We start from the raw sequence: 15,344 nt of genomic DNA on the forward strand, positions 1-15,344 counted from the left end.
TTGAGAATTTTAGTTTTGTTCTTAAGAGAACCTGTGAGATTTACATATTACCTTAAAGATCTTTTGTCATCTAAAATATGGTTTAATCTCAGCTTTGAATCTTTCTCTAGTTTTTTTTTTTTTTTTAAGATTTTATTTATTTATCTTGACAGAGAAAGACACAGCGAGAGAGGGAACACAAGCAGTGGGAATGGTAGAGTGAGAAGCAGGCTCTCCACTGAGCAGGGAGCCTGACGCGGTGCTCAATCCCAGGACCCTGGGATCATGACCTGAGCTGATGGCAGACGTTTAACAACTGAGCCACCCAGGCACCCCTCTCTAGTTCTTTTTAAAGTATCATCAAATTAGAGATGTAACGAGGCTGCCAGATGCTTCAGAATAGGTTTCGGTATCTTAAAAAATTCCAAAACCATGTTCTTGGCCTCACTTTTTGTAAACCTATTATAACTTTGCTTCAGAGTATCAGCATGATCAGGAAGAACACAAGAGATCCCTAAAGAAAGGAAATATTTGTATATTGTTATACCTTTAGTAGTAAATAAAATATGTGTTTTTTGGTGGGTTGGACTAAGGGAAGAAAGAGAGGATGCAGCTAACATTTAGAAAGCACTAGACTAGGTACCAGGGATCATATTCAATGAAATTTATATGAAGTATCTCACTTCTTACAGTAAACATGAGGAACGTGCAGCTAGTGTTTTACCTTTTTTATAGATCAGGGAAAAGGCTTGAAGAGGTGAACTTGCCCAAGATGCTATAGCTAGGCGGTATGGTAGAGTGGCATGGAATGGGAATCAGTCTTGATTCCAGAATCTAAACTGTTAATTCTATACTGTATTGCACCTCTACTTCTGATCTAGGTTCTTTAGCTTATACTTTATTTAATAGAATAGATATGTTAACTATTTGTTAGATTTTTGTGAAGTATGAAGAGGAGGGCATGCATGCTAATAAATCATATGGATAAGAAATAAAACAAATTTTCTTCTTTTCTCTTTAATATTATCTTTAATATTGGGGATCAGATTCCAGTCCTGTTCGAAATTTGCAATCTTTTGGCACTGAGGAGCCTGCTTATTCTACCAGAAGAGTGACCCGTAGTCAGCAGCAGCCTACCCCGGTGACTCCGAAAAAATACCCTCTTCGGCAGACTCGTTCGTCTGGCTCAGAAACTGAGCAAGTGGTTGACTTTTCAGATAGAGGTGAGTGAATATAGGATCATTTGGTCAATTACAGAGAGGATCTCATCAATTCCCTCTTAAGGAAGGCTTGAGGCCACTGCAGATAGATGCCCACGACTGACAATATTCAGCTAGGTAAATGATGTTTGCCTGATTCCTTTCTTGAATGTGTTGCTGAGGACAGTTCTGTACTAGAGTACTCTTAAAGTCTAGAGTAACACATAAATTAGATGGAACCCATAATAGGCAAAAGGGACTGGAGACCTTTTACCCATAGATGAAGAAAGCTTGCACCAGATTTTCCTATAGTCATGCTTGTCAGTCCACTTACCCCTAAATTTCTGAGGAGGAGTGACCTTGGAAATGGGGGTTGTGAGCTGTTGAGATTGTGATTCACCAGCCCAAATCAGATGCCTTAGAGCACGGGTTATAGACTAGGGCACCCAGCCTGCCAACATGCTCTGTTGGTTTGCTTGCATAGTGTTTACCTTTTTTTATTTTTATTTTTAAAGATTCATTTATTTATTTTATAGAGAGAGAGTGGGGAAGCAGAGGGGGAGGGAGAGCGACAAGCAGACTCGCCAGGCTTGATCTCAGGATTCCCAAGGTCACAACCTGTGTTGAAACTAAGAGACACTTTTAACTGACTGTGCCACTCAGGTGCCCCAGTGTTTACATGTTTAAAAGTTTGTTGCCAGTATTTGGAAATACAGAATTTCATACAAAATGAAGAAAACCTGGGTTACTAGTTTCTTTTAAAAACTGGAAAGCTCTGGGATGCCTGGGTGGCTCAGTAGGTTAAAGCCTCTGCCTTCAGCTCAGGTCATGATCCCAGGGTCCTGGGATCGAGCCCCACATCGGGCTCTCCGCTCAGCAGGGAAGCCTGCTTCCTTCTCTCTCTATACCTACTTGTTATCTTTGTCAAATAAATAAATAAAATCTTAAAAAACAAAACAAAACAAATAAATCCTGGAAAGCTCTGAGAACATGAGGTGGTCATTAACTCACTGTATTGACTGAATTGGAAGAGTAGTTGTTTTCTTCTTCTTTTTTTTTTTAAGGTTTTATTTATTTATTTGACAGAGAGAGACACAGCGAGAGAGGGAACACAAGCAAGGGGAGTGGGAGAGAGAGAAGCAGGCTTCCCACTAAGCAGGGAGCCTGATGTGGGGCTCGATCTCAGGACCCTGGGATCATGACCTGAGCCAAAGGCAGACGCTTAATGACTGAGCCACCCAGGTGCCCCAGTAGTTGTCTTGAGGTGGACAGTCAGCTCTCGATTTGGCCTTGCTCAGCCCTTGTATGAATTTGGCATACAACCCATGATTTATAATCTGAATTGTTAGATTACTAACAGGTTAGCTTGGGAGTCAAGTTCATTCACACACTCACACCAAGTATATCATCCAGAAGGACACCCATTTTTATTAATCTTCCATCCTGTGTGTTTCCTGGAAGGAAAGTTAGATGGTCATTTTATTTTAAAGATTTTATTCATTTATTTGAGGGGGGGAGGGAGAGACCACACAAGTGTTAGTGAGGGGCAGAGGGAGAGGGGGAAGTGGACTCGTTCCTGAGCAGGGAGCCCGAAGTGGGGCTCAACCCCAGACCCCTGGGATCATGACCTGAACCAAAGGCAGACACTTAACCAACTGAGCCACCCAGGCACCCTATGGATGGTTATTTTATTTTATTCTATTATTATTATTTTTTAAAAGATTTTATTTATTTATTTGACAGACAGAGATCACAAGTTAGCAGAGAGACAGGCAGAGAGAGAGGAAGGGAAACAGGCTCCCAGCCAAGCAGAGAGCCCGATGCAGGCTCAGGATCCCAGGATCAAGGGATCATGACCTGAACCAAAGGCAGAGGCTATATTTAACCCACTGAGCCACCCAGGCACCCCTGGATGTTCATTTTATTTTATTATTATTATTTTTTAAAGATTTTATTTATTTGACAGAGATCACAAGTAGGCAGAGAAGCAGGCAGAGAGAGAGGAAGAAGCAGGCTCCCTGCTGAGCAGAGAGCCCCATTCAGGGCTCGATCCCAGGACCCTAAGATCATGACCTGAGCCAAAGGCAGAGGCTTAACCCACGGAGCCACCCAGGTGCCCCATGGATGGTCATTTTATTTTTTATATATATATATTTTAAGATTTTATATATTATTTGACAGATACAGATCACAAGTAGACAGAGAGGCAGGCAGAGAGGAGGAAGCAGGCTCCCTACTGAGCAGAGAGCTCAATGCGGAGCTGGATCCTAGGACCCTGGGATCATGACCTAGGCCGAAGGCAGAGGCTTTAACCCACTAAGCCACCCAGGCGCCCTGGATGGTCATTTTAAAGAAAGATTTCTTCTGTCCAGTTTTGATTACCCATGATGGGGGGCTTATGAGAAACACAGATAAGTGAAATGTACTAGGATAAATCCCAAACTGAATTTTACTCAGAATGTAAAGTCACACAAAGTAATTGTTAGTTTCTTTTCATTTTCCTTGTAGCTTTACAGCAGATAAGTGACTAAAAGTCACTGGTTAAATGGTAGAGGATCTGAGAAGCCCATAAACTCTTCCAAATAGTAAACCTCTAAATAAAAGAACCCCACTTATGAGCTTCTACCAATTGCTTTTGCTTTAGAAACTAAAAATACAGCTGATCATGATGAGTCTCCACCTCGAACTCCAACTGGAAATGCCCCTTCTTCTGAGTCTGATATAGACATCTCTAGCCCCAACGTGTCTCATGATGAGAGCATTGCCAAGGACATGTCCCTGAAGGACTCAGGCAGCGATCTCTCTCATCGCCCCAAGCGCCGTCGCTTCCACGAAAGCTACAATTTCAATATGAAGTGTCCTACTCCAGGCTGTAACTCTCTAGGTGAGTGTGACTGGCTTCATAACACCTGTGTTCCATGGTTCTCGCCCTCTGGAATTAGGATCATGAGGAGATGTTCTGTGTTCTCCTGTGATTTAGCTTCTTGGGTTCTTCGGTGGCGCTGAGAGCATCACTGAGTTGCCCACTCGAGTAGAGAGTATTTTTGCTTCTTGGTTGCAAGGACAAGAAGTGTGATGCACCAATCAGTTTCCTGCGAGTTTCTCCCTGTGATAAGATTCCTCCTTTTTCCTGCAGATACAAAACGGAAGACCGTTGTCTCTAAATGGCTCATTGTGTGGTGCACAGTTCGTGCTTCATGAGGAGTGTAACTAATGCAAAGTACTGCTTGTGTGGCCAGAGCTGCTAAGAAAATGAGAAAAACAGAGTTCTTATTGCGTGGTCGTGAACGTAAAAGGGCGCAGATAAGATGCTGGACTTTTGTGACTTCAGTGGTTTTAGGCTTTGTATACTTGATAAGTATAAACCGGACAAGTATCTCTTCTCAGATAGAAGAATATCTCAGTGTTTTCTTACGACCTTTACCTCTACTGGCAGATTCTTATAATTGTTTAAACCAGTGGTCCTTAAGGCAAGCTTCTGTGCAGACGTTGGGATTAAGCTTTCGTTTAGAGCTAGAAGGTGCTCATGGAGATTACAGACTTTTCTCCACTGGGTCTACCTCTCAAATTGGTGAACTTTTCAGCAGGGCTATCAGGTTCCCAAAAAAGGTAGAACAGAGTAAGCTGTTGCTTTACAGGCCCACAGTATGTTTTCCCTAGCATTTAATGTATTTGGATCTTTTCCTGGTCTTAGGACCAGTATCTCTGATAATCTCAACTCCTCAGAATGCCTAGAGCATAAGTTCCCCTGAACATCACACCAGTCATCACTTGAAGAAGCTAATCATTTTAGCCTAAATGAGTTTTCTTGGGTAAATGGTGGAAAAACTAAGCATAGACATCATCATGTAAACACTGGTATTTGAGTGCTAGCTAATGCTTCAAGAGGGTGAGGGGATCTACTCGCCAGATGGCAGAGAGACTCAGGCCCTACTTGTCACTCTCCCTGCTTCCCTAAATTGTTACTTTCATGTGCTCTGTTTGCCACATGCCAGACACTGTTTTAGGTTCTGGGGGTGTAGCTGGGAACATGTCCAAGTTTCTACCCTCTGGAGCTTATAGTCTTAAGTGGGGAAGGCAAACCAGGTGGATATGTAATACGTCAACTAGAGATATTTCCTTGAAGGAAAATTAGGGAGTGCTGAGAGGGTAAGGTATTGTGCATATATACAACCACACAGACACACACACACACACACACACAGACACACTCATTCACTCTCACACAGCCAAGTGCTAAGGCTGTGGGGCAAGAGAATGTTTAAGCAGTTTGAGACACACTTACAGGCCAGTATACCTAGGGCAGAGCAACCAGAATGGGCACAAGGAGACGAGGTCAGAGTCGGGCCTAACTGTATGTTATTTATGCTCAGTACTTAACCCCCTTTAGTGGGGTAGATGAGAGGATAAATGTAAATCTGTTGCATCAGAGGAAAGTTTACTTTGACTTTTGGTGTTAATGTACTGGCAAAGTTTGAAAGGTACGAACCTGAGCTTCCAAAATTATTTTTGATAAGGGGGTACCTGGCTGGCTCAGTGGAGCCCGTGACTCTTCATCGTGGCATTGTAAGTTCAAGTCTCATGTTGGACATAGAGATTAGTTAAAAAAAAATTGCTGAAATTATTTTTGATCCTGTCCTACTCTTTTTCTGTTCAGCAAAATAACATCATTAATTTTTTAAAATAATTTTGGTATAAAAGTAGTCTGTGCTCGTGAAAACTTAAAACCCTGCAAGAGCCTTGAAATGCATAAAGGTTTCCTTCACTCATATCCCTGGATATAAAACTATTCTTGGTAGGTTTTTTTTTTTTTTTTTTTTTTAAAGATTTTATTTATTTGACAGAGCGAGAGGTATCTCAAGTAGGCAGAGAGGCAGGCAGAGAGATAGCGGCGGAAGCAAGGCTCCCTGCTGAGCAGAGAACCCAATTCAGGGCTTGATCCCAGGACCCTGAGATCATGATCTGAGCCAAAGGCAGAGGCTTAACCCATTGAGCCACCCAGGTGCCCCTCTTGTAGCTTTTTATGAATGCTTTCAGTAAGTTTGTGTGTACATGCGAGCACATACACATGTATATACACATATATTTCTATTTTGTTATCCACAAAAGGGAAAGTACGATGGTTTGGCATCTTGGATATTTTACCTTTCTCAGAGTTTCATCTGTTTAAAGAATACAAAGAGGGGCGCCTGGGTAGCTCAGTGGGTTAAAGCCTCTGCCTTTGGCTCAGGTCATGATCCCAGGGTGCTGGGATCGAGCCCCACAATGGGCTCTCTGCTCCGTGGGGAGCCTGCTTCCTCCTCTCTCTCTGCCTGCCTCTCTGTTTACTTGTGATCTCTGTCTGTCAAATAAATAAAGAAAATCTTTTTTAAAAAATATTAAAGAATACAGAGAATTTTATTATATTGATAGTTTATATAAATTTTTTACATTGTCCCGTATGGATTGATCTTGAGATTATTTCTCATTTTATTTATTTTGAATAATACTGTAGTGGATAGCCTTGTATGTGTGTATTTTTGTATCTTCCTAAGAAAACCTGTAGGAATAAATTTGTAGCAGTAGAACTGCTAGACTAATAGACTGGTTATCCTTTTTAACACTTTTGATATAGACACATTAGATCGGTTTCAGTTTATATATTCCAGAATAAGACATGACTTGAATAATTTACCCAGAAGTTATAGATGCATAATATCTTAGAAATACTTATAGAAGTATTTTTTTTAAGAAATATCTATAGAAAGAAGGCTTTCTGTAGTATCGATGCTTTACATTTTATACATGGTGTTTGATCACTGAGGGTAGTTTTTTCTGTGCAAGATAAATTGAATGGATCTCTAAAATCATATTTTTTAATAATACAGTCCTGGAGAAATGGCAGCCTGCATATCATATGTTAATTCCTCTCTCCCCCAGTACTTGGATTAATTTCATCCTGTAAAGCTTACTCCATAAATCATGTATGATTTTTTTTTTTTTTTTTTTTTTTTAAAGATTTTATTTATTTATTTGACAGAGAGAAATCACAAGTAGTTGGAGAGGCAGGCAGAGAGAGAGAGAGGGAAGCAGGCTCCCTGCTGCGCAGAGAGCCCGATGCGGGACTCGATCCCAGGACCCTGAGATCATGACCCGAGCCGAAGGCAGCGGCTTAACCCACTGAGCCACCCAGGCGCCCCTCATGTATGATTTTTTAAATGCCAATGTCTCTATTACCCAAAGGCTTTTTAAACCTTTTGGTTAAAGAGATGTGTAAAAAGGAAGTGACATTCAGTTCCCTGTGTGTTTCCCAAAGCCACATGAAAAATAGAAAAGTGAGATGACCCGTTAGATAAAATGAGCTTTTTGTATTGTTATTTACTAACATTGTCCACTCATAAGAGTGCCTTGTGCTAACTTCCCATTTATTTATTACAGTGTTAGATTAGTTTCAGGTATATAGTAGTGATTCGGCATTTCATATATGAACCAGTGCTCATCAACATAAGTGTACTCTTGATCCCCTCTATCTATTTTACCCCTTTCTCCCCTCCCTGCTTTGGCAGCTGCCAGTTTCCTATATTTAAGAGTCGGATTTTGTTTTTTCTTTGCTTTTTCCTTTGTTTTGTTTCTTACATTCCACATGTGAGTGACATCATATGATATTTGTCTTTCTCTGACTGACTTATTTCACTTAGCTTAATACCCTCTAGGTCCATCCGTATCACAAATGGCAAGATCTCATTCTTTTTTGTGGCCAAATAATCCACTGTGTGTGTGTGTGTGTGTGTGTGTGTAGAGAACACCTTTTTCTTTATCCGTTTGTCTATGAATAGACACCCGAGTTGCTTTTATATCTTGGCTATTGAAAATACTAACTGCCAATTTAAAAGTCTGATTACAGAAGAAGCCTGAATCTTTATAAATTTTTTTTAAGATTATTTATTTATTTATTTGACAGACAGAGATCACAAGTAGGCAGAGAGGCAGGCAGAGAGAGAGGAGGAAGCAGGCTCCCTGCTGAGCAGAGAGCCCGATGTGAGCCTCGATCCCAGGACCCTGGTATCATGAGCCGAAGACAGAGGCTTGAACCCACTGAGCCACCCAGGTGCCCAAGAAGCCTGAATCTTTAAACAAAATCAGTCCCCCGCCAAGAAAATAAATATATTTAATTTGGTTCAGAATTATCAAAATATGCTTATTTGTAGATTAGAGGAGTCCATTTTCTTTATTTTCCATAAGTTTCTTTTGATTATTGAGAACTCAGTTCAGATTGGATAGCATTGCATAATAGAAAAGAAGGAACACTTAGTATACATATAACTTGAAAATTTAGCATAGGAAAGTTAGATTTCACTGAAAGGAAATGTTCATTTTTTTTGTTCCTTTATTATAAATGTATGGCTTTATGACTTTTTTGGAATTTGAGAAATACATTATCAGAAGAACAGAAGGAACTACAGTTGATACTGAACATATACAAGTATGTTCAAAGATTGCCAGATCCATCCTGTGGAAGAAAAGAATTTATTATGGGTGCAAGTTATGGCCCGTCATTTACCTCTTTGGTGGATTCAATCTGTGATCAGATACATATTGGATAAAAAAGATACAGCAAAATAACATGGTTGATGTACAGAAAACTATCATTTGATGAGCTTAAATCTTTTATCTTGCGATTGAGTTTTTCCCTCTTTTAACAGGACATCTTACAGGAAAACACGAGAGACATTTCTCCATCTCAGGATGCCCGCTCTATCATAACCTCTCAGCAGATGAATGCAAGGTAATTGTAGTCATTACTTGACGTGTACTTACCCAGTGAGTGCTGTCGTAAGGTTTGCCAGGCAATTGGCTAAACCCTGGGGATCCAGTGTGAACAAAATAGGCAAAGTCCTTTTTCTTATATTCTAGTGGAGGAAACATAATAAAAATACAGTTAAAAAAAATAGTTAAATGTAAAAGAATTCTAGGAGGTAATGAATGCTTTGAAGGGAATTAATAGGGAGATTATATATGGAATATTTGGAGTATCATCTTCTAGTGCCTTGATACTTTGCTTTGAAAATTGACTTCAGCGACTACCAGGCACCTTTTCCATTAGGAACTAATTTGCATAAATATGTGATCTCAATATTTATGATTTAGGTTCTCTTCTCATGAATCTGTGAAGACATTTTGCTCTTTAAAGTTTTTCAGAATTATTTTCCTATTTCTCTGTTTCCGTGGAATATTTTCCCTTTTTTGTTATTCTCAGTCATGCCTACTCTTGGCTAATTCTTGTTTTAAATTCTTGAGGACTATAGTCCTAAATAACCTTTGGAATTTGGGGTAATGGCTTTGGGGGAGAGCCCAGGATCCTCTTTTACATGTTCCTGTATGGGTTGCTGCTACCAAGGATGGAACTAATAATAGGGAAGCAAGAGTCGAAATGTTCTTAATTAAATTGTTTGCGTGGGTAGTATTTGGATAGGTTATCCAAGCTCATTGGATCAAAGTATTAACTGTCGTTCTTGTGGCTGTTATTTTCTGACAATGCCAAGGTCACAGATTTATTCCTGCCTGAGCCAGTTTCATCCTATGAAAAATTAGAATCCCTAGCCAACATTAGTTCTTTCTGAGTCAGGAATTTGGTTTCTTATTCACAACTAGACCACACTATGGGACATTTCTTGATGTGTTTACTCTTTCAGCAAAGTAGTGTACTTTGAATGTTTATATGGATTTTAAGGTTAATGAAAACATTCTTATTTTTCTTCATTCCAAATCTCTTGTGTAAGGAAGGTCATTTCTTTTGCTCCGTGTAAGAACGAGTGGTAGGTCTTCCCATTATCTTGCCATTTGCCTGAGACCTGATCAAGACAGGAACAGCTCGGCCAACATCTGCATCAGATGCCGACAAGGCACTAGGTCTTTCTTTCTCTGAAATGAACCATGATCTCTTTTTGAGAGTTGTCCTCTGCCTCTTGTCTTTAAGTATCATGATGGGATACTGTGGATGGTCTCACAGAGAAGTCTTCCTGAAGTACAACTTGTAAATTGTTGGCTTGTGGCAATGTGAACAAGTTAAGCAATTTATTTTTAAAAAAGAGGAAGAAAGAATTCAGTTTGGGGAAGAAAATTCTGAAAAAAAAGGAAAGCATTTCTTGAGTCTTTCCTTTGTTATGCTTTCTTCTTCATGGGAGCAGTGAGGCTCCACATAATCCATCTCTACTGCTGGAACCTGGTGGCTCTGGGGAATTTCTGAAAGATCTATATTTTTATTAACATTTAGAATCCCAAATGGAAAAATTAGACTAATTCCTGCATTTACTGAAAGCTCTGTAATTTTTAATTTACTTGCATATATGTGATTACCCTTGAGTTTCCTGGTAAATGTTTGCAGTCAAGGATATTGCCATTTTCATTCCGTTACAGATTGCCATGACTACATACCGTGACAGGTATCTGAGGATTCTCTGAATGAGATAAAAAGACTGCGTTCAATGAGCTGACTTTCTCATGGGGGGAGGCAGAGCACATACAGATGAATAAGTAGAGAAGAATTTCATGCAGTAATAAATGCTGTGAGAAACAACAACAAAAAAAGATACAGAGTGGCTGTTTTGGGGGTGATGGCTATTTTGGGGGGGGGGTGATGGGTACGGCACTGCTTTTGTGCAGGTCCTTAAGGAAGACCTTCCAGAGGAGTTGGTGTTTGACCTGAGTCGTGGCTGAGGGCAAAGAGACTGTTGTGTCCTGATCTAGGAGAAGAGTTGTAGGTGGAAGGATGGGCAGGCACAAAGGCTGTGAGGTAGAGATCAGCTGCTGGGTTGGAGGGGCCAGAAGTAGGCCAGTGTGACTGGCGCATAATGGGAAATGAGGAAGGAGGATCCAGATCCCAAAAGACCTGTAGGCCTTGGCACAAGGAGTGTGTCTTTAATGTGATGATGGTGGGAAGCACTTGGAGGGCTTTTAGCAGAGGTGTAATATAATTTCTTAAATGCTTTTTAAAAATCACAACTGTTGTGTATGGAGAGTGGACTGGTTGGAGGCAAGAGTTTGATGCAGGCCAACTGGTTGGAAGGGTGCTCCAAGGCTCAGGCAGTGGCTGGTGGCCCAGACTAGCGTCATATCCTCGGAGATAGTAGGAGTTGATCGGATTCAGGATGTATCTCGGAAGCAGCCTGATCGACTTGCTGATGGATGTCATGAGGAGAGAGAAAGAGAAGCAGCAAGGACGACCTTCAAGTTTTTGACCTGATGAGTTGTTTAGAAAGTGTTACTGTCTGTCGACAGAGGGAATGTTTGGGAGTTGCAGATCTGTGGGAGAATACCAGTCATCGTGTTTTGGCCGTGCTGAGTTTTGGTGTGAAGCGGAACAGGCGGTTAGATGTGAGCCCTCACTTCCAGAAGGTGAAGCGGAAACTGTTGGGAGAGCTGATGTGGTTTGCCTTAAGAACGTATAACTGCCGAGTTCAGTTTCCCTGGAGACTTGACCCTCCAGCTATCCACCTTTGCCTGTGCACATCTTCACCCCGTTCTTGCACTTGCTCACGGTTTTTTGTTTCTTACCCATTGTGCGGCGGGAAGGGTCCAGTCTCCGAGTCCCCAGACTTCATTAAAATCTTCGCCTTGTCACCACGTAGCCCCGAGGAGTGCACTTCTCTGATTCTCAGTTAGTGGCCGAGAAAGCAGACGGTGAAGCCTGCCTTCCTCGTTCTTGGAGAGATGGTGATAATAAACGTGAAGACTCTTTGAAAGTAAAACCGCAGCGTGAATTCAGGGGATTTCCATGATATTCTTATTCTTTTACATAAACCTAGTCTTAGAAGCAGGTGGATTTATTGACGTTGTTGATGGTTGCAGGTGAGAGCACAGAGCCGGGATAAGCAGATAGAAGAGAGAACGCTGTCCCACAGGCAAGATGACAACAGGCACGCAACCAGGCACCAGGTACGGGCCTCGCTCAAGCTCCGGCCGCTCGCAGCCTGGGGGCCAAGTCTTGGCTCTCCTCGGCCCAGGAGCGGGCGTTAGGTCTCTCCAAGTCTCTTGTTCCCCGTGGTATTTCTGAGTAACTCGTCTTAACTCGCCTTCAGTTGTATACTCAGGAGCATATTTGCTTTCCAGATAGTAAAATTTCATGAAACGAGCACTTCTGCCTCATAAATGAAGAAATCGTGGTGTTTATGAAAATACTGGTTATCTATCGCACGCAATCCTAATGATTTCTGAGATGGCACTTGCTGCTCCATGTCGCATCTCCTTTTTAACCTTTTGTTACTTTCAAACCCCCTCGCTGTGCTGGCATGGTTCCAAGGTCGCCAGTGACTTGTGCTATTAGCATTTGACACGGGGATGGTGTCGTTTTTCTTCAACTTCTCTCTTGCCTTGGATTCCAAGATGCTGTTTGGCCCTAATCTTTCTGCTTCTCTGAATATTCCTGCTCATTGATGACGCTTAATTTCTTGTTCCTTCGTGACTGCCTTGGGTCTTTGCTCTTGCCGTTTTTCTGCCTAACTCTGTGCCAAGAAGGGATTGTATTTCTCCTTCAAGGCCTTCAATCCCTGTACTTCTCAGCTGTTGTAGAAATTCTTCTCAGACCTCCTACCATTGAGGCAGTTCTTCTATAGGTGTTCTGTTGTAATGTTCTCAGGATGCTGGTTTAGCCCTTGTCTTCATCTTATATATACGTAGCTCATCATGCAGTGTCTGTTTTTGTGGTTAGATTATAGGTAGCTAGCAGAGGAAGCCTGGTGAGGAGGGAGAGGTTGGGATTTGGAGCGAAACAGATCTGGATTTGAATACTGTGATTCTGTGATACTAGCTGTGTGGTCTAGGACAGGTCAACTACCCTCCTTTAACTTTATTTCCTTGTTCATAACAAGGAGTGAATAATAACTACGTAGTATGGTAGTCACCCACAAAATCCCCTTCCCTGGTACTTGGCAGGTAATAAGCTTGCCGTAAGTTGTAGCTGCTCTTATTTTCATGGTCTATCTGGGCTTCTAGTCTGACTCAGTTTAAAAGTCTTATTCATTCTTGTATCAGTGCTTGGAAAACAGTAAACATTCAAGAAATGCTTATTGAATTGACACACCTTTATTTTATTCCTGCCGCTTTGGTGGTGACATCCCTCCTTAATTTATGTTCTGTTTGGTTTAATACTAAAATAAGTACATTCCTGAAGCCATATTAACTGACTGTAACCGTGGTGGTCCGGGAACCCAGTTTGGGATTTTAAAATCGCCATAGTACACGGCGTGGCTGTCACACATTGGGCATGTTTTCCTTCCCTGACCAGGTTGTGGTTTGTCTTGTGTTGTTACTTTTCATCTTGAAACTGAATGACATAATGCATTTTCCAGCTAGCTTTTCAGTGTCCTCTTCTTGCCTTTCAGGCACCAACAGAGAGGCAGCTGCGATATAAGGAAAAGGTGGCTGAACTCAGGAAGAAAAGGAATTCTGGGCTGAGCAAAGAGCAGAAAGAGAAATACATGGTGAGAAAAAGTTAAATAGTTAAGACGAATTCTTGCATTCGCATTTGATTGCTTTTGGTTTCTAAGCCCTGCCTTTGAGAATACCCTGGAAGGGCCCACCTCTGGCCCTTAGAGTTTGCCATAATCACCCCTCACCCCCAGATTGGGTTGTTAAGAGTGGAAACAGGAGGCTTCGAAAGACAAAATGCCATTAGAATTTAGATGAAAAAAAATTCAGTCCTGTACTTGTTTGTAAACCTCACTTTAGTTGTAAAGGGTTAAATTTAGCCACTCGAACAAATAGCAGGATGTCGGAGATGTCTGTGTAAGGGAAAGTATTCAAACTAAGTGATGGTCTGTATATTTTAATGGGAAAACAAAATTTCTGCATAGTATAAAGTATTGGGTGATATATTCTATAGGAAGATTTTTTGGGTAGTATTTTAACTTTTTTTCTAGTTTTAAAAATAATGATTTTTTTTTTTTTAAGATTTTATTTATTTGAGAGAGAGAGCTCATGAGCTAGGGGAGAGGGAGAGGGAGAAGCAGAATCCTCCCATTCCCACCCCCAAGCAGGAAGCCCAGCGATGCTGGGCTTGATCCCAGGACCTGAGCCAAAGTCAGATGCTTAACTGACTGAGCCACCCAGGTATCCCCAAAGTAATGCACATTTGTAGTAGGAAATGCAGAACACAAAGAGAAGTATACAGAAATAAGCATCAGTCCTACTACCTAAAAAGTAGCCATGTTAGCATTTGGGGATATTTCTTCTTAGCTTTTTACAAATGCCTAATTTATGTAATTTGGATTTTACTGTAAGCACAGCTTTGGATTCTGTGTTTTCACTTAAATAACTTGAATTGTAATTTCCTCATTTCATAAAAATTCAAGAAATTTTTGCATAAAATTTAACTGTTAAGTAAAGATTTATTGTAAACATGATTTATAAATATGTGTGACTCATATTTATAAATGTGTTAAATGCTTCCTAATGAAAATACCAAAAATATTAGAGAAGAAAAATTCCAATAAAAATCACCCTCTGAGATAAGAAGCCCCTTCCCGTGCCGCGTGTTTTGCTGAGATCTCTCAGGCTTTTCCTGATGCATATTTTTATCCTTTCAAGGAATTGGAATATTGGTTTATTTAGGCGTTAAGTTATTTAATGTATGGCTTGTGGATATTTAGCACAACTGCACTAAGGCAAGAATATACCAAACCATGTATTTACTTTTTTGGTCATCCTCACTGCCTTGAAAATGATAATATTATGAATGAGATGGATATGGCCCAGCAGGAAACGGGTGGTGGGTGGATCGGTAGCTAACCTAGCTAACCGCCTACACCAGACTGTTGGGTTTGTAGAGGGGAGGGTTCTAGTAGTGGATTGCCAGGTGCAAAGTTGTATGCCTCCCTGTGCCTTGTTCAGTGTTTCTATCTACAAATTAGGTAGATGTGGAAGGAGTAAACATGATAGTGGCATTTACTGAATGCTTATGTGCGTAGGCACTAGGCATGGTTATGTTGTTCCCATCATTTTTCTGACAACTCTTTGTCATGGGCGGTGTCTTAACTATTTCATAGATAAGAAGACGGAGGTTTCGAGAAGTAACTTGCCCAGAAATCATATGGGGGTTAGAAAGAATGTCTGAAGTAAAAGCTCCTGAAATTGAGTTTACAAACATCTGCTTTCCAAAATTGGAGCTAGGTTATTTGGACCCAACCTTCC

General features: G+C 41.0%; 1 protein-coding gene across 2 annotated transcripts in view; it reads left to right on the plus strand.

Moving 5' to 3' along the window:
- KAT7 (lysine acetyltransferase 7) overlaps positions 1–15,344 on the plus strand; it is a 33,845-nt gene that overhangs the window by 4,262 nt on the left and 14,239 nt on the right. The window contains exons 3-7 of one of the 2 annotated variants that reach the window (XM_059148866.1): positions 1,026–1,202; positions 3,823–4,062; positions 8,861–8,943; positions 12,006–12,092; positions 13,538–13,636. In XM_059148866.1, the coding sequence (XP_059004849.1) occupies positions 1,026–1,202; positions 3,823–4,062; positions 8,861–8,943; positions 12,006–12,092; positions 13,538–13,636 (686 nt within the window). The remainder of the gene's footprint in view (positions 1–1,025; positions 1,203–3,822; positions 4,063–8,860; positions 8,944–12,005; positions 12,093–13,537; positions 13,637–15,344) is intronic. The other variant, XM_059148867.1, reaches the window with a different exon arrangement.

The sequence above is a fragment of the Mustela lutreola genome, chromosome 15, assembly GCF_030435805.1.
Source record: "Mustela lutreola isolate mMusLut2 chromosome 15, mMusLut2.pri, whole genome shotgun sequence".
Classification (NCBI taxonomy): Eukaryota; Metazoa; Chordata; class Mammalia; order Carnivora; family Mustelidae; genus Mustela; species Mustela lutreola.